Source organism: Aphis gossypii, chromosome 3, assembly GCF_020184175.1.
Source record: "Aphis gossypii isolate Hap1 chromosome 3, ASM2018417v2, whole genome shotgun sequence".
In the NCBI taxonomy this organism is placed as follows: domain Eukaryota; kingdom Metazoa; phylum Arthropoda; class Insecta; order Hemiptera; family Aphididae; genus Aphis; species Aphis gossypii.
Window position 1 is genome coordinate 29,950,344 of NC_065532.1, and position 24,135 is coordinate 29,974,478.

Below are 24,135 nucleotides of genomic sequence, written 5' to 3' on the forward strand. Positions count from 1 at the left end.
ATTGTTTAATGCACTTAAACATATTTTTTCACCATATAACCATGTTTTAATCATAGGAGGAGGGGGGGGGAAGAGCGAGAGACGTTATATTAAAAAAAATATATACGTACCAAAACACGTTGTCTTAAAACGATTTATTTTTATTATAGAATAATATTTGATGTTCAGGATAATATTTCTTTAAGTTTTAAACTCATTAATGATGTCTTTAGAAATTAAAGACATAGTTACCTCGGTCCACAGTATACCGATAACATAATAGGTATAGTTAATCCATTTAATCTGTCCCGTGTATAATTATTTTCTTGTACACAATTTAAAATATAGGTATGCATTAAAAAAATAAGAAATACATCATAAAAAAATAAAATACATATATTGTATAAAATAATTTAAATAATTTATTATAATCACTAAATAAAGAATATCGATTATTGAGTAGGTAGTAATAGTTTGAACTTGAAAGCCAATGAATGGCAGTGACCGACGACAGTTCCAGTGTCGTACTTATCAATGAAAATATTAACTCTAAATTTTTGAGTAATCTTCTGGTTTTTTTGATGATATCGATGGATTATCACGGCATATTTAATTTTTGTTTTACTAAAATGTAATATTATAATATCTTTTTAGTAAAATTTTAAAATGTAGAACTTTAGCCACTTTTAGTGGTGACAGTAATACCGTAATTCGTTTATCTTTAAAATTTTATTTATATTTTTAAAAAAATTATTAATAATTTTTAAATCTCGTTAATTTTATAAACAAAATTTAATAGGACTTAAATAAAGTTTAGTGACATTATTAAGAAGAGTTTTTATTAATATCCCTAAATGTATTGAAAAAAATAAATATGTTTATTATGATTATCTATTATTCGTTTATTTTTTTTTTTTATCATTACAAAATACACAGTGTTGTTGTTGGCAATTTAAATAATTGTAAAAATGTGTGATGATATAAACTCTAAGTTTAGAGCCATGAATCTGTATAAAACATAAAAGGGTATAAAGCCTACGCGGAACGCAGCGGTTTACTAAGTATGAACATTGTAGTGTTCCACAGACGAAGCTCGTTCCTATAAAACCACATATTCGGGACAAACAACAAGACTCGTTTGATTTCTCTTATAGTTCTACCTTATCCGATCACGAGAGAGGTGGGACGTGGTACCGAGTCGGTACAGTACACGTACGTATAGACCGGGGGCGTCATGCGTTTGGGTGAATACCTTTTTAACCGCATAATAAAAGTAATGTGTTTGTGCGAGTATCATACATGTAAAGGTTAGATAAAAGATACACAATTGTAATGATTAAGATAAAAATATTATACGAAAACAACAGTGAATTTTATACCAATCTAAAAGACTTTAAATTTAAAGACTTAAAACATAAAATTTCTATGAAAAATAATTTAAAAAACAAATATATATTTTTTAATTATAAACTTTTTTATTGTTGTTATCTATATTATTTTATTATTTTCAATCATTCAATTATTTCAATTTTTCATCATACAAAATAAAAATTAATCAGTATTAACCATATTCGTGGAATTCACGAATAGTCCCAAGTTTGTAAAAACGTGGGGGTATAAGTATAAATATAATTATTTTATGTATATACATATATTTGTTCATAAAATAAACTATTATAGTATCTGTGAAATTTTATTGAAAAGCGTTTATAGACAATTAATCGTAAAAATTTTACATCTTATGTTTAAAATGTTAATTATTATCATATCATAATATATTGTGATGGTATTACGAAAATATAAATGTTATCATAAAATTATTAGTGATTGTGCTTTATTCGTGTATGTGCTGTGGGTATAATAGGTAAAACTTAACTATAATATTAAACTGTGACTTTTTTATTCATCATACATAAAAAACAAAAATCAAGATAGCTTTAAATCTGCCAACCGAACGTTATTGTTTTATCCACTGGGTGTTAGTATTTTTCGTAAAATAAACGATACATCGATATACCCTTATATAAGTTGTAAACAAAACGAACCAGAAAATTCAATTACCTGAAAGAAAACATGTGACGTTTTTTCACTGGTGGTAAATGTGGTTGCGTTAAGCTATGTCTATACGTTTCATCGAGGAAACCATAAACGATCTACATTTATACGTGTATACACTATCACAACGAATAAACTGTAAAAAGGTTTTATACATGTGTGCTATACCAAACCGAGAAACATAACCCTATGCAAATTATGGTTTTTGAAAGTTGATCTTGTATAATATTATTATACAATACAATAAAATATTCATCTATGCACTGCCCAATACGATTTCCGAGTCCATTCGTTGTATCATCATTATTGTCGGCACTCTGTGAACATATACTATAAGGGGTGCAAAAATTAAATTCATATTTAACAATTTAAAATAGAAACACAAATTGAAAAAAAAAACTGATATCAATAAAACAAAATTGCATTTGACTATAGATACATACCTATGAATCATTAATTTTTCTCTTAACAATTCTCACAGTAGTCAGATTCTGTTTTCTGGTGTGGGTAGAGGCAAAATAATTGTTCCTTCTTAAATAATATCAGGTGAGAGGTGATTACAACCACATGCTAAACTTTAAAATTTAGTCTATGATTATAGATTTCTAATAAACAGTTAAATGCATCACAATTGAACATTTTCATATATATTAACATGGAATTTGAATCGGTATTTTTGAAAAATAAAATAAATGCAGTTCAAATGAAGGTTGAAATCATATTGTTATTTAATAACGCTTCTATAATTAAATTAGAAAGTAATATCTATAAATATATTTATATTTATATTATTATATTATAATATATTTTATGCATAATTATACGAATGATTTAATTCCAAATAAATAAAAATGATTTAAAAAGCAATTAGTAAATGACCGAAAATATTAAACGTAAGTTAACAAAGATATTATAATATATAAGATATGGAGGACAAAAATACTATCATTAGGCTTGTTAACATTTTAAAGCTAAAGAAATAATTTATAATCTTAATTCTTAATGCCAGCTATAGAAAATAATGTACCATAATAAAACCTAAGAAAACAATGTTATAATTACGACTGAAGAGTCATAACAAATGACGGACATTCGTGTCTTTTGAAATAAAAAACAAAATAGTTGTATTTTTTTGTCACGAAAAAAACAGTTCTTTTCTTATCCGTATAATAAACTGCAGTGGTTCGTTTATCCTGGGGTGACTTTGGGCTCTATCGTTTTACGCAGTGCCAAAACTGTTACATCTTTCGTTAAATTTACAGTTTATTACACCAGAATTAAATTTTAAAAAATTGATAATTTCATTAGGTATAATATGAAATGTTAAATTTTATAAATTTGAAATTTAAAATGAACATGTTTTACATTTTTGATAGAAGACTTTTAGAAAATGTCCCAGAGTATGAAAATATATCTTATAGAATGGCATGCACATTATATACATATTATTATAACGGTCTGAATGTATGTTGTATGTATACTGTATGTATATAACATTATTAAAATGATGTTAATTTTTTTAGGAATTTATTTTTTATATTATGATTTAAATGTTTATAAATGTTACAGAAATCATTTACCAAAGTGGAAATTCGGGAATAATGTATAAAATCTCAATTTATGTCCCGGAAAAATCTTCATATTTTACAGTTTCACATACCATTGTATTGTTCGATGGATATATAGTGAAAACGCTCGTTATGTTGAATGTTTATTGTATATATTATTTTATGCCTTTATGGTTATAATAGAATACTTCTAACATATTATTATACTCGCTTTATATTCATTCAGCTATAATATAATAATGGATGACTTTATATTTATTCTGTGCTGACTTAATTTATTTTCCTATCATTTTTATACACATTGTATCGATAACGCGTGTACATCATCAAAAATGCTAAATAATATTTCTTCGCTTTCAGTAAATATATAATAATATGTATATATATATATATTTTTTTTTTGTATAGTTGCACGAAGAAAATTCTGTAGATAATTTTTGAGTTATATAAGATAAAGCCGAAATTAAAAAAAATATGTGTAAACATTATATAGAATAGGGGTTCTGTGTATTCTTAGAGCAAAAGTTAGTTGCGTCCAGAAGTTTTAAAAATAGTACAAAAGGAGAAATCAATACAATAACTGACCTTAGACTTTAATAGCAAGCACGCATGAACTTAAAATATTATAATCATATTCAGTGTTTGGTACACGTTGATATGGTAAGTTATAATATGGTTGAATCAACAAACTTTAATATTGCTTACATACAACCTAAACTTCTATGATATATTATCTTTTATATTATATGAGCACCTCTATATAGTTTAATATTCTGTTTAATCATTAACTTACACAAAATAAGTAACAAGAGCATGAACAATTATCGGGAGTTATATGTGACTATAATTAATACAGTTGGTTGAAAAACAAAAAAGATATATTGTCTAATATATCTAAACCGTGATAGAGAAATACTATTGACTTATTTCGAATATATTATGTTTTCAGCTATTTATTTGTACCAAATACGATTATCATGTCTAAGAATAAAAAAGTTTGTCTAAAAATAAAGTGCTGGATGTTGCTACCAGGTAACAACTTTCATAATTAAAAAAAAAAAAAAATTCTATCATTTTTATTACTGTTACTTATAGGGTGTTACCACTGGGTATCTTCCCTAATCACACGATTCATGTTATTTTACTTTCATTGCCATTTATCAAACCTACTTAGTGTACAGAATAATAAATTGTATAGATTGTAGATTTCAATAAATAAACCAAAAAAAAAAAAAAAATTAAATTGCATAAAATTTCTAGGATATTTGATGATAATTTATTATTTACAAGAGGCTTGTATTATTCTTTAGAAGAAACCGATAAACAAAAAACAAAAATTAAATTAAGTGTTTAACAACATATTATCAATACTGTATAGAAAATTATATACGAGCAGAAAATGTCTTAATGCGTATTAAAAGCTTGTTAGATGCTAACATCTAACAAGCTTTTATTAGTATAACCGTATTGATCAATGGAAGTTTTACAACGGAGTATGTGAACTTTCATGTTTAAAACGAACGCCAAACGCAGTGGTATGTACATGCAATATTCACGTTGTTAAATGTCAATATAATTTATACCAAGACATATATATTATAATATACGCTATATAATAAATATTTATACTAGCTATATATGCTTAATGTGGTCTAAGTTAATAACTATAGACAAGCTAGGTATATTTCACGCACTACTTAATATTATTTATTCTTAGATAAATATAAGAAAAAATTGGATACGTAAAACTATATAATAATATAATATTATATTTTTGCATTCAAACACTACTTTGAGATATAAAATATTTAAATTATTACAACACAAAAAATTTATTTTATTTTATTAGATATTATAATATATTATGTTTTTGCCGTGGTAGCTACCTTGGCACCCTAAGGTTAGGTTAAACCTAAGTTTGCATTATATTGTGTTACTATAGCAACTTAAATGACAGAGGTAATCCGCTTCGAAAGAACCATCGTTATTACAATGTCTAAAATAAATAATTAACTAAAAACAAATCAATCACAAATTATTATAGGAAAAGCTGTATATGTACGATAATTTAATATCTATAAGGTGTAACATATAAAATATTATACAAGTTATGATTCCCTTTATCCTACTTATCAAATGTTTGCATTCATTTAAGTTGTACAATTTTTTCATACAAATATTAAACATATTATAAGAAAAAAATATTTATATAGTAATATATATATAAATAATTTAACAATACTGACCTAATAGGTACTGCAGGCTCTATGTAAATCGATAATATATACTTTTAATAAATTTAAAAAACAAGCCGATAACGAAAACAATAATAATGCAATATAAACATTTAGTACGCATTTTGGGTTTTTACATTTCTTATTAATTCAATTGTTTTTATTACAATGGCATAATAAACATATAAAACTCCACAGCTGGAATAATTTTAAAAAAGCATTAAAAAGCAAAAAAGGTATTTACATAAAAAAAAAAATTGGTTTATTTGGAATCAGAATGACGTGAAACGGATTTATGTATAACAATTAGATCTCTATCACTATTTTAAAGCATATAAGCTTTAAAATCCGAGCCCTAGTAATTACATTATATTATATTACCTACTCTTATAAGAAGAGTTAATATTATAACCGTATTTTTTTTTTTAAATTTAAACAATAACAAAAAATGTTGGAAAATATTCCGCGGATACCTATAACAATAACAATAATAGTAATAGTAATATTTATATATTTATTTCTAGCAACAAAATGTAATTTAAATACTTATAAACAGGATTACGCAAATGTATCCGACAGTATTATAATAAAATAACTATTACAAGTTCATAATGTATAATAGTATACGATTTAATAGCATTAAGTGCCTACAACTTAGTTGCATATTCATCATGTCAAACAGTTTCGTATAAATGTTCATCACAGAAGCTGACAGTACGGTATGCGTACTGAAGACGTAGCTTTTGTTAATAACGCTGACACCAAACATGCTGTTTTATAATAAATTAAGACGAACACGCTGCAAAACACTCAACATCCTGTTTTCAGTCGTAAATTAAGACCTAAACATCTATAGGTGGTCACGAACGCTCACGAACATACCTTTATTATATTTCACAGCAGGCGAAAGTTTTATTTTTCAAAAAACAAACCCCGGCAAGACCGATAAAATAATTTAATAATAATTATACTCACATACGCTGTAAAATATGTATCTTTTCAAAACTATTTTATTTCACACGCCATAGTAATTACATCAAGTATATATATATATACGTATACGTAGTTTTTATTTTTACCCCGTAGTATCTCCGTTCACGATAATTTAGTTACAATTTTTAAGTAGGTAGGATGATAGGCATGCAACACTGTGAATTACACAACGATTACGGTATTAAAGTTTTTTTTCTTGAATAGTTTTATTGATACATTATTGAAATGATATTCATATTTACTATAGAATTTATTAGCTTATTATAAATAATACTATTCATGTCCGATATAAGAGCACTTAAATACATACATATTATGTATGTGTAGTCGTTTCACGGTAGCAAAAATTTTACTGAATTTAGTTGTTCCAAGTTAATCCTATATAATTGTTGAAAAGGGGAAATTAATCTTCCTTAGTCAATGTTGGTTGCATTAAGAATATTCTCACCATGTAGGATAATTATTTAATATATTATTTTAACTATACATATATATTATATGCATACATTATAAGTAGCAGAAAAAATAATTTAATGTTCAACTTTGAAGGTAATTTATGATAAAAAGTTTGATCTAGTTTTTACTTTTAAGAGAGATCGAAATTAAAAATTTCAGATATATGTATAAAAAAAACATAAGTTTTTCATATGACAACTAAAAAATATCAAAAATATATCGTCACTATATCAATTATTTGCCTGTTATTTATAAAATTTGTTTTCAAATGTTCATTATTAAATTCATAGCTAATTTCATTCTTTAATATTTTAAATTGTTTTATATTTTTTATACAACTGCAATATTATTTTTGAATGTCCACTTATTTTTGTGAGTAACTAAAAAAACTCTTCGAATACCGAATTATTGTTGTTGTTTTGTTAATATTCTAGTATTTGAAATGGACCAATTTATTTGATATAAATACAGGTATAGAAACTAATATAATTTAAAGTAAATTAACTTAACTGTTGTCTGTTGAATTGATTGAGTGATTCCATACAAACGACATATTGGATTACTAGTATCTACTTTCTCAATAAATAAAAACTTTCTATTTTCATTAAAGCAGCTATTTATTTTCTGTAACATGTATAAAACTTTAAGTGAATTTTCCATAAAAGAGGATGATGCGTTGTTAAATACGATTGTTTTCAAACTTTTAAAATCCGATTCACTAAAATAAAAAATTTTATTAAATTAAGATATGATTATAATTTATTCTTCAAAATCAATTTAAATTAAAAAAAAATCCTACCTTCGTTTGACCAATGGTAATAACTAATAAGCAAAAGTTTGGGTACATAGAATTTGGTATTTAGTGTAATTTCATTTAATTTAAGTTTAACATAGGTATCCATTACAGAAACTTATTTGACACATATTATTCAATAGCAGAGCTGTACCTGATTGCTCACCTTTTTATGTCTATATTGATTAGTTAAAATAAATATAATGTTCTTAATCGTTATCAAATGTCAATGTTCACATGTTGCTAGTGGTTTCTATATTATAGAAAAAATACAATCACTTATACACAAATGGATTGTATGTATATATGTATTTCTAAGAGATTAAAAAAGAAAAAAATCTTCAATGACTTATATTGCATCCGTGTCAAATAATATCGAACGACGATTTATATATTTGTGGAACGAACGAACATCTATATGGTATATATCTATATAGTTATCATATTTATTTTTATCACAGATATATACAATAACTCACAGATAAAATATGATATCAACGAAAAGAAGATTTCCATACAACAAAATATACAATTTAAGTTTTTTGTAACCTGGAAAAAATAACAATTGAAGATTAAAATATGTAAAACTGTATTATATGATATTGGTAAAAATATTAAAAAAATATGCGATAATAACTAATAGTAGTTATAAATTTATAATATATACCCTTAAATAGAAAATAAAAATGTATAAGTTCTAAATTTGTGTGCTATGAAATTAATTATCTATTATCATAGGTACACGTGCGAATTAATAATTTTAAATTTACTGTATAATATATTAAAAGCTTATTTTATGTTTTGAAGAAAATAAATAAAACAATTCCAATATTTTTTTTGAATTTAAATATTTATTAAGAAAAAAAATAATAAATTTATTTATATTTATATTTATATTTTATTAAATAATAAAAAATGAGGTTTTATTTTTTATGGACAATATACATAATTAAATTAAAATTGTATACTATGCCATTCTGGTGTAATTCGAGGATTCACCTGATTTTACCTGAATTTCGCCATATGTTTTTGGTCGGCGTAAATTTACGAGTATATTTTATGTTTTTAATTTCACTTTGTTCAGCGAAGAGGGTTTAAATATTTTTTTATTTTATTTATTAAAACTTAATTAATTATTATGATCCAAGCTGATTTGTAGTAGGTACAATAATTACTAATCTATTTATTTTAATTATTTATTAATTAGGACCAGTGAAATATCATATTATATTGTATTATATTATATTATAGAAAAATATTAATACATTTTTAACAAATATTAAAGTTAAAAAATAAAACACAGTATTATAGCTCAAGTGGAATAACCATGGTAAAGATGGCACGAAAACGATAACTGAAATTTCTTTTACATTCTTCTACGATTTTAAGTAGGTTTTTTTTTTACTTTAAAAAAATCTAAAATCATAGCTCTTCAAAATAGTATTTGAACTCTAGCTATGTTCAGGTTTAAAAAGCAGTGCTTGACACTTTTTAAACAAATAATTATTTTACTAAAAAACTTACTAGAAAGAATAATGGTAAAAAGCAAAAAAAAATAAAAAAAATTAGATATTGAAAATCAGTTTAAAGCGTTTTGTAAAAAATATCATTATAGTCGATTGACGATTGTTATTAAGGTCTATTATTATTATTTTGGTACCTTTGTCAACTTAACTGCTGATTTAAAGTAAACACAATATGTGCGCATGATGGTATTCAACCTTATGGTTTATTATATAGTTAATATTTTAGTTTAATATGATTACAATAAAAATTTGTCTACATATTACATTATTTAATAAATAAACATCATAAATATTGTGTATAGTGAATACTGAATATCATAATAAATAACTTTATTTAAAAAAGGGAATCGATAAAAACCAAACTATTTTATTCGTCTATGTGTTATTTAATATTTACATTGAACTATAGTCATAAAATAGTTCACTACAAGAAATAGGAAACACTCATGTCTGCGTATTAAATATTATAATATATATTTTTATATTTTTATTAAAACATACAAGGTGGGTGATCAATTTAAGTGTCTATACGGTTTTACATTTATTATTTTAAAAAGTTTTAGTTATTTTTAAAATATACATTTTTTGTTATTATATATTATTATATATTTATATTATTGAATAATTTGATGTTAGTGAAAAACAAAATCGTTGAATAAATTATAATTCTTTTTTTTTTAACATTATGATTCTTTAAATCATAATTTATATTTATATTTTAAAATTCTGAATCAAATGATTTTCTGATGTATTTCAATATACAAAACTTTATTATTTTTTAACGAAAAAAAATTATATTTATAAAAAAAAAAAAAAAACAATAAAATTAATTTTTTTTGAAATAATTAGTGTAAAAACACTTAAATTAATCGCTAAGTTTCATTTTTAGATTTTTATTTATATTCGTATCATTGGTTTCGAATTAAAATCTAAATTACGTACAAAATATATCTTGATTCAAATTTTTATGTGATTTATTTTAAATACATTCAGGATAAAAATCGATAGTTTGTAAATTTACTTATTCATAACAATGGAAATGACCATATACATTTGTATTTTCTTCTTTCGATTATTTTATTGTACCTTTTGAGTAATTATTTATATAAAAAATACAATATTAATTATAAGTATAAGAAAGGCATAGGATAGATAAAATGATAATTTGGGACATAATGTTTTTTAGAATAAAAAATTGTTTTCAGGAATGAAAATGGGTCTATTTATGTATACTATAATATAGAATATGAACGTAATATAGATAATAAACAACCATAATATGACAAGTGAATGAATTTTTGCCTATTTCACAGGTTGGATATCTACCCAAAATTCATTTCAAAGGTAACGACAAAAACAAAAGCTCTTTGACGTATCATTATAGAGGTAAATTTCTTGCAACTATTGACTTTAGGGAAAATACCATAAAAAATGTCTAGGTATTAACTTAAATACGCATAAAAGTTTAATAACTGATATATTATATTGAATCACAAATCTTTACAAGAGTCTTTGTTATGTGACGTAAAAATTAACTTGATTTTTAGATCGGTGATTTTCCAATGCAGTGTTTTTACAATACATTTTCAAATTTTTATTAATTTTACTAATTAAAGTTCTTGTCCATATTTTATAAAATTTCTGGTTTCGGCTGTTTTGGGTAAACTTTCTGGCATCTACATACACATATATATGAAACCATAAACTATAACTTACACGAACCTATGAACTGTATACGTTTATGTTATATGTTTTATAACATAATATATACATTATATATATATATATATATATATATATTATATATAGTTCGTATAGTTATGATAAAAGTTTTGAAAAACTTATATAACAATCGTTTTGATATAGGAGAATTTTATTGAGGTCAGGGTGGAAGAGTCAAAAGTTCAAGAAAAATCTATAGGTTTCCAATAAGACTTATAAAACCAATAAAACACAATGGCATTTAACGAAAACTATTGTCTTTTTGTTTAACACAAACTTACATTTTTTCAATATAGAATTTCGGATTCGGAATAATATAAATATAATTTCAAGTAGGTATACATCATAGTTACAAACTAGTTATAATAACTATAATAGGTGTACACTGTACACTGTACATTTGATACTTCGTCGTTTGTCTGCCACGAACCACGTTTTATTTTTGCTGCATCAGATGTCAAAAATCGTTTCTTTTTTTGGTTTTATTGTTTATTCGATCAACTTATTAACATTAAATGTGTTTGTATCATGGAACACTTTTTGTCAAATTTATTCTTTAATTTCTTTTGTTTTAAATGAAAAATCATTCTGAATTCAGTCACGTTTAAAGTCACAAGTTATAGTATATAATGAATATAGTTTAACAAATATTAAAGAAATTTTATAACATATTATGAATTTAAAATCAATAATAAAAAATTTTCTGGAACAAAATATATTTTTTTTGGGCTTAAAATATGTTTAACCATTAATCTTTCATGTTCAATAATATGTTATAGACATTATTTTATTTTACCAACTTGATATAATATATAGGTATTATAGCAATAAAGTTATAATACTTCGTCATTATTTCATTTGATACAATATATTTATTCTAAAGTTTATCCTAGTCACATGATATCATACAAGTTATAATATAACAATATTCATGTATTTTGTCAATAAGTAATAATTTTATTGATTTTTAAATTCTATTGTTGCAACTATGAATAACTATCACTAAAAACTATATGATTTTCTATGTATATTGCTTTAATAAAGTTAACTTATTAATTTTAGTGTTGTATACAATTATTAATAATTATATTCAAAATTTAAGAATAGTACTATTAATGTAAAATATTCAATGGGTCTTTGTATTATTAAAAATAAAAATTTCATGTTAATTAAAAAAAATATTTATATTTTTAACTTTTAATATTTAATAATCAACTCATTTTATACGGTATAAATCGTATATTATACTTCATACTATGTATACGATATTGATATCTAGAGAATTATATGATTTCGAGAATTGTAACTCCACTCCATTAATTTTACACCTAAAAAAAGTCAGAATATTGTGAGACATTTTATTTTTGCAGTATAATGCACATAACACATGTTACGGGATGTTTCATAGAAATTCCACAACTTTTTAAACAAATAGTGATTGATTATTGGTATAAAATATCTTTTGTAAACCATAATACATGACACATCACAAATTTTGTATTCTTATTTGACATAATTCTTTCAAAAATGTACACTTATAGGTACAACATACAAATAACTAATTTTTTAGCAACATTAACAAACAAATTAGATAGATACTAAAAATATAATATAAATTCTTATTTTATTATATAATTAATTAAATAAATGTTTTTTTGTAAAACTGTAACTCATTTAATGATCATTTTAGATACTTATATATACGCGGATTAGTTGATAAAATGTTGACGGGTTTTTTATATGTATTTATAAAAAATTAAGATTGACCCGTTTTAATTTTTTATTAATAATAATCTAAAAAATCATATGCTGATGATAATTTTTAAATAATTTAATAATCATAATCACTTGATTTATCGAGTATATATTCAATTATACATTACAAAATATTCTTTGTATTTAATACAAGCTATAAAACAATTTTTAATTTTAAAAGTCTTAAATAAAATCAAAATTAAAAATTAAATACCTGTTTCAATTCAAAACTAAAATATAATTAAATTAATGTTAAAAATACATTTATTTTAATTCATAATATCTAATTATAAGTGTCAACCCCTTTAAGTAATACAATTAAAAGTAAGCAATTATCAAATTAAACTACATTTAGAATTACATTAGTATAAAATGATTTAAACTATAATATCTACATCAGTTCCGAAGTTATTTTATTAAAAATGATACCTATGGCGGAGTCCTATACATGTTTGAAAAAGAAAACATTCAAAATAATTTTTATTTTAGTCGATGTAGTTATGTTACTGTATAAAATAACTGATATTTTAAATTGAAAAATTAAATACAATTTCAATTTCATATGATTAACTTAAATTATTTATAATTAATAATGTATTAAAAAATTATTTAAATATTTATGAATTTTTATAATCCTGAAATAAAATATTCTCTTTATAATGATAAAGAATTCATGACGTGTACCATATTTGAATACAAATAATTAATGAAATATATATAGTTAAAAAACGTTGTCATATAAAGGAATATCATGTCAAATTAAAATATGGGTTTCATTTTTAAGTCTTTTTAGTTTTTAGTTAAACTTTTAAATTAAAAAACTTTACAATAAAAACTCCGAAAATATAATAGTTATCACTAAAAATAAAAATAAAATAATAATCAAACAGATTGTGTGTATCATTTTTTTTTTTTTTTTTATTGCAAAATATTCTATTTTATTAAATCACATACTTATTGCATATACGTATACTATGCATTTACTTATAAATGTATTCTATAAATTATAACTAATTTATAGTCATCATAAACTTTTAATATTAAACCATAATTCTGTCATATTATGAACAATTTTCCATTTGAAAGGCAACATTATCAAAATAACTTTAATTTTAAGTTAGCTTTATCTAAAGAGTAATAGGCGATATGTGTATGTATAAATATATAGTAAGTGTGACTAGGTATAATGCATTTTTTTTTTTGAACTAAATGTTTTGTGCTTGTCATAACATATTATTATGTTATAACGATACCACTTTGTTATATTACATGGTTTAGTGTCGATACACAAAATTGTTATTTTATATTTTTTGATAATACATTTTAATGATATTTTTATATTTGTGCCTTAAAAAATTCGTTGGCATACAATTGTGTTCTATATGAAAGAAAAATGTGTGTATGTGGGTGTGTTTTTTTAAATTCTCAAGCGTATGTGTTTTCCTTGAAAATTAACTTACTGGCTTTTCAAACTCAATGATGCGTATTTCTCATTAAAAAGGCACAACGCCATGCACTTCAGACGAAACAAAGCCTATTCTTGGATGTCGAATAAGCCTTTACCATATTAATCACCGTCAGCTATACGTATTTTTTTTTTAAACAGTTTTGTCGACTTAGGTTACGTTGTTTTAAGAATTCACTACACGTACTTAGTGTTTTTGCTTACAAAAAATGTATATTGTAACATGAACAAAGTAATTTGCGGTTAAAAAAAATTTAAGTTTTTTACTGTAGTCGTGATGCATATTATATGTCACACATTTAAATGGTTCGCGAAAAATTGTGAATAATAGTTTTATTAATTCATGAAAATATAATTTTGATGGTAGTTATGTATACATTAAAGTGTGCTTCGTAATTTTTACTGAGTACTTTCATCTCAAACATTGTCATCCTTTGCTCTTTAGTTTTTCTTAGGGGCCAAGTTTCTGCTCCATAAAGAGCAATTGGTCTTAATAAAGTTAAATACATTCTAACTATTAAGTTCTTAGAGAAAGCTTTTATTTTTTTTTTCAATTTATTAAAATTAAAAAATTTTTTTTAAGTATTTTTCCCTTGATAAGGAGTAATAAAACAACCCAAAAAAAACTAAAAAAAAAAAAAAAAAAAAATCATGCATTGTAGGGTTAAATTGAAAAAAAAAATAAAAGCTTTCTCTAAGAACTTAATAGTTAGAATGTATTTAACTTTATTAAGACCAATTGCTCTTTATGGAGCAGAAACTTGGCCCCTAAGAAAAACTAAAGAGCAAAGGATGACAATGTTTGAGATGAAAGTACTCAGTAAAAATTACGAAGCACACTTTAATGCTCAGACATATTAATGGACAAAGCTACACAACGATGAACTGCAATCTCTTTTTCAGCTAAAGAGTATTCTAAAAGAGATTAAAAAAGAAGATTGGTATGGAAAGGACATGCTTGGAGAAAAAAAGATTCACTAATAAAAAAAAAAAAAATAAAGGAAAGGAAACCCCAATAGGGAGGATACCGTTTGAGAAACCACGATTAGGATTGGAAGACTGGGTTTAGAGAGATGTTGGATCAGTGAAACCAAACAATCATTGGATAGAAATAGGTGACAGAATGTTTATTTAGAGTTATCGGTATGGTCTTAATTGGCCGAAACCAAGAAAAAAGAAGAAGAATATCTCATTTAATTTTATATAATATTTTAGTTATTACATAATCTTCTTAAAATGATTTTATTTTTCAAAATCATATGTTATCTATTCACACATCGAAAAATAAAATATAATCATATAAAGTTGTACTGCTCTATTTCTTCAGATTTTTTGTCATTACTGATAATTTTTTCAAGGACCATTATGTACATATTATGTACATCGTATACTTACGATAAAACTAATATTTACTTTAACTTACTTTAGAAATTAAGTTTTCAATTAAATGAACGTCTTTATTATGTAATTGCCCTATAAAAAAATTTTCGAAAAAATATGATGAATCACGTTATTGCAAAACCAATAAGTTTTTTCGTTTGATTCAAAATAAAAAAATATTGAAATATGGACAAATTAATAAATCAACTAACTAAAGATGCAATGAGTGAACAATATAAATTATAATGGTATATTAAACTACTAATTTGATAAAAAAAAAATTGCAGTTATAAATACTAATAATAAATTGATAAATATCTTAAAAAATATTATTATGTCTATATATTTGATCAATTTAATAACATTAGGATCGAATATTCGATATGATTAAAATAATATAATTTTTGTTGTTATAATTATTATCACACACAAAAATACTTTTAAATATGTAAGTAGGTACTAAAAAATGTAAATTTATGCCTTCAAATTATATTAAATATTCATATATTATAATTAATTTACATCAAAGTTATACTTTCAAGGATTAAATACAATTTGTTAAGGGATTAATGCACAATAATTGTGTATAATTAATAATTATAATTGGCTGTTTTATTTACAAATTAAATTACCACGACATAAAATGTAGACTGCATGGCGCATAGGTGAAAATTCGATAACTCGTGCAGTGTCAAAACTCTCCGTAGGTACATTTTATTCAAAAAACTTGGAGTAAACTTGTACAAAAAAGTTTCTATTAAAAATTTCTTGAAACTCTTATTAAGATTTAAAAAATATAACTTTTTAAATGACCTTGTCATAGTTATTATTTATTATACTATAGTAGCTCGAGACAATTTTAAATGAACTTGTGTAGATTATGTTTAAAGAATCATGCATTTTTTAATTACAGCCAATACAATCTACAAATACAAAAATAATAATATTAACTATATATTTAAGAAGTATTATGTAGTGATATCAACTTCTATTAGATTTTAAGAGGATCATGTTCGAATTTAATTTACAATGATAAGTTTGTATGAACACACATTAAGTTGTTCATAAATTTCTTCGATTTAATGCTATGGGGGTGGTTTCGGATAGAAAATTGGATCTAGTTTATATTTTAACGAGGTAAAAATTAAGGGTTTTGAGTTATTTTTTTGTAATTGAGAAAAACATACGAAAATTAAGAAAAAATAAATATTTTTACGCTAAACCAGATTTGAATTAAATTGGTTTCTTTATTTTATTATAATTCTAAAATAAATAAACGTTGATACTGGCAATTTTCACTAAGTGTATTTTTCTATATTTATATGGTATCAATTTATAAGTTTATTTATAAGTTTTTCAACCTATATAAATATTTTTTTTTTTTTTTTTTTAAATGCAATCTACAACTTATATATTATGTATATAAAAAAAAAATCTGCTGGGAAGCCAAATTAAATGTTTTTGAACATTTGAATTTCAAATGTTTACAACAATGAATATTTTGTCCAAAACGACTTTTGATGTTTAATATTATTCAAAAAAAAAAAAACCATTGGCACTTGAAATTTTCATAAAATTTTTTATTATCATTTTTGTATTATTTTGTTATAATTTAAAAATTTTTACGTTTATTATATATAATTAATAACTTTACTATCCGCAATGACATTTCTGATTTTTTAAAAATAATATCTATTAATATTATGAATATATTTTTTTCAATTTTACGGTACTTACAAAAAGTTATAAAATTGATTTTCAAGTTATATACAGTTTTATAATATGTTATAAATATGTACTATTATAATTAAATACTGTATTATCCAAGAAAAATTATAATACAAATCTATTTTAAAACTAAAATTAAAATAAATGGTTTTATTACCAATATTTTATTTATGTATATATAAACATATTTCTAAATAAACTTATTGTGATATTATAGGTTGACAGATCATTTCCACACCGAATTGTTTTTCGTATAAACTTGAATATCATTGAATTCAAATTAACATACCCATTTAGTGACTAACTCGACACCTAATACATAGCAGAGCGGTACCCACTTACCTAACTTTTTTAAAAATCAGATGGATTTTAAAAATTTTCTTGTCTCTAAATCGAAATTCAAACAAGTAGTTATTAAAATGTATATGCAAAGGACAATAAAGTTGTTAAAATATATTTTACAAACATACAAAATAGATGTAATAAGTACTAGTATTTAATATTTTATATTCAGAATACTTAAAAAAAATATATAAATATTAATGATAATATTACAATTACCCTATAATTTTTAAATAATCATATCCCCATCTCTACCAAAAGTATTATATTGGTTATAATATCATAGGTACAAAAATTTAAAGAGATTAAAAACTTTTCTTTGAAGTTATAATAATAAGATAAATTAATATTTTTTTTTTTTCAAGTCGTCCGCTTATGAATTTTCTAGAAATATATTTTGTAGTATTTATCTGTAAAAAATGGTTAGTCAAGTGGGTAACGCTCTGCTGTAAAGTAGGTATCGAGTGAATCTCGGATATAGAGTAGGACACTATAATGGATGTGTTAAGTTTGAATACAATGATAGGTATCATAATCATTGCATACGAAAAACGATTCTGAACGGAGATGATTTGTCCGACTAGGATATATTTTTCACTGGATGGTGGAAAAGATAGTGTATGTTTTATTGACTTGAACACCCCAAAATTAAGTTATGTACAAAAAATGTAAATTTAAACAACTGGTGTATGTTTAAAGTTTCTACGACTAGTAATTTTTAACTAAACAAAAATCTAAAATTATTTGAAGATAAATCGTAATTTTTCGCGTCAATTTTTGATTTCGTAAAAATGTAAACTTAGAATAAAATTATTTGATTGGCAAACGATCAACTTCTTTTATAATTATTGTAAGCCAAAATTTTGTGAAATCTTGTATTAAATTTTCAATTCTTAGCTACTATTACACAATTCTTTTTATACATTTTTAACTACAAAATAATTTACAAATATTCATAATTTTGACGAATTTCGTCAATATTTCAACATCAAACGCTAATAAAATAAATTGTGCCTATGTATTTTTATAATTTTTGAATCACTATAAGATTAACTCATGAGAAACTTTTTATTAAATTTTGAAGTATTTTTACTCTGCCAAAAAAATGTTATCAACAGTTGTGTACACACAGTCATACACAAAGAAAAAATACACACACAAATATCATTGTAAGATCAATACACTCCGTTTAGAATCTAAAATAAAGTTTGTATCGCCATAGCACTACTAGTATACGAAATCAATGTACCTATTCAAAAATAATATTTTGGTTTAATATACTTCAAAATTTCTAAAATTTTAATAAATACATTTTCAAAGAAAAATGAAGGTATAACCATGCTTGGTAAATTACTCTTCATAATATATTACAGTTACCTGTGTTCTGTGAGAAAAGTGAGGAATTCATTGGTTTTATAATGAATTATTTTTATTTTTTTGTGAACATTACTCCATGTATAAGAAGTTCTCGGAAATAGTTTCATGTCCGTAACTATAATCAAGCCTGAATGGTACTGTTTGAAAAAGTAGTTTTTCAATTTCCTCAATACATTTTCTACATACAAGGAAAATGTATAATTATAAATGTTAAACGTATTTTAAGAAATAGAAAACTAGCAAGGTTTTTAATAAATAACAGCTTGCAGCATAATAGCCTGTTTTTTAATACATAACTAAAATGTATGTTTTCATGTCCACTATACCAGTGTCTGTGCCGAGACGAGAGCCGACGCCCAGTTTAAATCAAAATGAAATAATACTACGAAACAATAACAATATTATGAGATGACTTCTACAAAATATCGATCTTTGGGTTTATTATTATTATTATTTTTAGTTTATTTTGCACGTTGTAATCTTACTGGGTGTTCTAGTTTCGTGCGATTGATTTTAAAGAACAGACAAGTCAGCATGACATAAGAGAAGTATAAAATATATACATATAATCGGAGTCGAAAAGAAATTGATAGAAAATTAAATCACATATAGTTTTAAAACAGTTGTGAGAAATAAAAAAATGGATCAAAAATAAAATATCAAACGATAATCAATCAAATATACATTATGTATCCTTTGGCTGTCAATGAGAGTAAGCCAATGAAAATAATAAATTTCAATAAACGTCACGTGGCTTTTTTGTATGCATATAAATATTTTTTCATTCATCATTAAATTCGTTCTAATAAAACTCACAATTTAAAATATTAGTAATATTTCGACTCACCGGGGAGATATCTCGTGCATTTTATGCGTCGTATTATTTCTATTATTGATAAACGTACGTCACGTCATCCGCGAAAACCTTAACGTTAAATAGTTTACCTCGTTTTATATGTTGTTAAAATAAAATAATAAAAAAAAAAACTTGCACTCAAGCTTTAATGCAAGACATTTTTATTTATTTTATAGTGAAAGAGCGATGAGACGAAAATGCTTTAGGACATTTTAGTAGGGAACGACCTTTTTTTTCTTATTGAAATGTAGTAGGTACCTTATATGGATAGTGAAAGCATCAGACGCGCAGGAAGATTTAAATATTAACAGTTTTAAGAGAAACAAAAAATAATAAAAGAATCTTCTCGTTTAAATTTTCGTACTTAGGGTCAAGTTATATTTTCCGTGGTATTTGCATATGCTTCGGTGTAATATATAAAATTGGCCGGCATTCCGCAACGATCTGTTTCCCCTCTGCGCGTATATAAACTTAAAACTTTACAGGGAAAAAAACATAGAGGAAAAGGGCCAAGGGTTTGCTGCATTATGGAGCCGCGCAAGCGTTCTAGACGTGAACAAAATAGCCGGGGTGATCGGCAGCAGCACAGCTTTAGTCCTCCACGACGAGTACAGGTATCAACACCCACGCACCACCGCAAAAGTCCATTGTCACATTCTCGCTCAATTCCACGTTGCCCTCCATTCGATAACACCAAGGTAAACATTATGTTTTTATAAATTGTAATCATTTTTATCTATTATGTGTCAATAGGAGATTTTTATTATTACATAATATATTATTATTTGCGATCTTTTAAAATTATAATTTTTACAAATTATTAATATTAATCAAACGCTCAAAGGACGTACTCAGAAAATTTAAAAAAATTCCATTCTCACGTTTTTATATTTTATTTACATTATTATTATTATTATTATTATAATAAATTATTTGTATTACTTTTAATAATTACTATTACTATTATTGTTTTAATAATGGGTGAAAGCTCATATTCATAGCGCATATATAAAAATATAATTATTGTTACCATAAAATATTATTAATTGACTATTATAAATTATAATATGATATAATATATAATTATAACATCTTAGTAGTTTTCGGACGTTAAAATTCGTTGGTTTGAAGTAAAAACTCACTAACTACAAAAATGTATTAAATAAAGCTGAATATCAAAATAGTGTTTTTATGCCAAAACCGAATAAAAGTATAAATGATTATACAAGTGTCATTAGTTAAAAAAAAAACTCAATAATGATCAATCTTAGTAGTCTCTTTTTACTATTTTAGAAAAATGTAAATAACTAATTTGAAAAACATATCATAATTTAAACTACCGATATTTCAGTTTTTATTGTGCACGAGTTTTTATTTCAAGCTAAAGGCTAACGAATCATAATACTTATTATAATAGTATAAATAGAAGTGTATACTAGTGTTCGCCTTTGATGTGTATTCGTATGTTAAACGTGGTCGACATTACCATAAGTCTATATAGGTATAAGAGGGGTCACGCGCAACAAACAAGTTAATACACTTGAGCCCAAGCTATTCGAATTTGACGCACCGATAAGACTGTTATATAGACTAAAAACGACTCACATATAACAACATTATAATACCCATGGAATAACCCTTTATGTAGATCTGCGATTTATAATCGTGATCAGACTCAAATTTGCGATAGATCGGACGCTTGGCACTCCTCACGTTTCCCTGCCACCGCAGTATTTAAACCACCATCATGAGCGCGTGCGCATGTATAACTCATAATATATTATAATATTCACTGTGTTTCCTTTTGAATTTCGGTATACGACACACGTAGGGTAACACACATTTACAACAAACAATATATACGAAGCGGGTCGAGTATAGGGCGGAAATCGAAGAGCAACGCAAATAATAAATACTGCGCTGTATTGAATCGTGCGAATAATACTATGTATAGCATTAAGTCCGTGGTCGGATCAACCGTTTCGTTTGGTACAATGTTTTAATGTATTATATGTAAATACATGTTCAGTGTGCGCAGAATTTTTTTTTATTTTACTACAATGATATAAAACATAAAAGATGTTTACAAAATAAGGGAGGAGAATTATAAAAAATCAAAACAGTTAAAAAAAAATTGCTTTTCATTAACCGTTTTCCAACCATTGTAAACGAGATATTTGTCGAGATTCCTTCTGTCAGGGTATTTTCGTCGCACTAGGAACTGATGAGAACAAATGCGTTCCTCTAGCCATCATAGAAATACCATATAAAGAGCCATCTACTGGCGACTAAAACAAAAAAAAAAACCTTTCTCAACCCTCATCTTAACAGTTGAAGTTCTTTGGTATCATCTACATCGTTAACTTCCCGCGATGTGGTTTTTTGAACTTCCCATTACATTTTGTAAGCCCCCCCCTCCCCCGGTATAAAATATGATAGTATGAACTGGAACAACATAATCAAACGCTTTCAGAGCTGCTGACAAATGCTGCAAAGGCATGCGGGAGGGAAAATGTATATTGTATGGCGCTGGTTGTAAACGCTCAACCACCGCACGCGTATATTTTCAAACGTCAGCGTGGGTAATGCCAGGTGCTCGGGACTTACTGACCGCGGAAAGGTGAAGAGAAGGTTCAATGATTTGAATACGTTTTTATGTAAATCAGTGTCTTTAATATACATATAATATATATAACTATGTATTATATTAAACACTAATGTCCGTATGTCAGTGTGTTTGGACGCGCGCTTTCGTCAGCATTTGTGTATATTGTTATTATTATTATTATATTATGCATACCCATTCGATTTGGATTTGTGTATACGTACCAAGACTGCATTTGGTCACGTGACCGCAATATCGGATGGCTTTACACAAATCGATGTGACCAACTTTGACCCACAATAATATATTATTGCTATTATTATTATTATTAAAGCAGTATCACAAATATATACGAACACTGTGTATATATTATGTATTATAGATATAGCTGATATAGTACGTGGTACCTATTTGAGAATTATTTTTTTTAAAGAAATTGCATATTATTGATTGTAACGTGAATAAAATGACGCATGAATGGTTTATCCAGTTAATATTTTGACGGCGTTTTATTTAAAGGAAACTGTAATTTTTGAGAAACCTTGTGATAGGCATAATAATAATAATTTATGCTAAACATATAATAATATATCATTGTGAAAAAAAGTACATGAAATGTTTTATTTAACAGTTACATTATTTTATAAATAGTATAATTTTTATAATTTTTAATAATTTTTATCGATTACGCGTTAATAAGGTTTTTACTTATTATAATTTACAGTATTTTAAAATTATTATTAATTTAACACTTAAAGGACGTATATGGAAAATTTAAATCGTTAATAACATTAAACAAATAATATAAAAGTTTGGATTTTTTACAGTTTAAACAAAATTTTTATTTACACGATGTGTTTATTTCATTAAAATTTCAATAGAGTGTTATGTATTATTACTTATAAATTGTGTAAACATTTTCAAAAAGATTCATTGTTAATACATCGTATTGCTTTAAATGTTGTTTGTAATATTTTATTTGATGTAAAATACAAATATTGTATTGTAAAATATCTAATTTACGTTCTTTGGGATTTAATTTTCAAGATACATTCTGTAAAATAAGAACTATTATTTTAATCAATACTTCATTATGATATACTAAAAAAAATTATTCAAATATTTTCGTTTGAAAAAAGTATGTTCACCCCATTTTTCTTTTTCAATATATTGTAGTTATACAAATTCTAATACATGTATCTTTAACTATACTCAAATACCATATTATTTTCAAATTGTTGAGCATTTTTAGTTTACTTTAAGGTGTGTCCCATGGCAATATTATCTTCTGCTTTTCAAAT

At 24.5% G+C, this 24,135-nt stretch overlaps 1 protein-coding gene across 1 annotated transcript in view; it reads left to right on the forward strand.

Moving 5' to 3' along the window:
- The first annotated feature begins 20,741 nt into the window (after positions 1–20,741).
- The window catches only part of LOC114120112 (calbindin-32), a 64,171-nt gene continuing 60,777 nt past the window's right edge, over positions 20,742–24,135 (forward strand). The window contains exon 1 of the mRNA XM_027981920.2: positions 20,742–20,927. Coding sequence (XP_027837721.2) covers positions 20,757–20,927 — 171 coding nt within the window. The 5' untranslated portion in view covers positions 20,742–20,756. The remainder of the gene's footprint in view (positions 20,928–24,135) is intronic.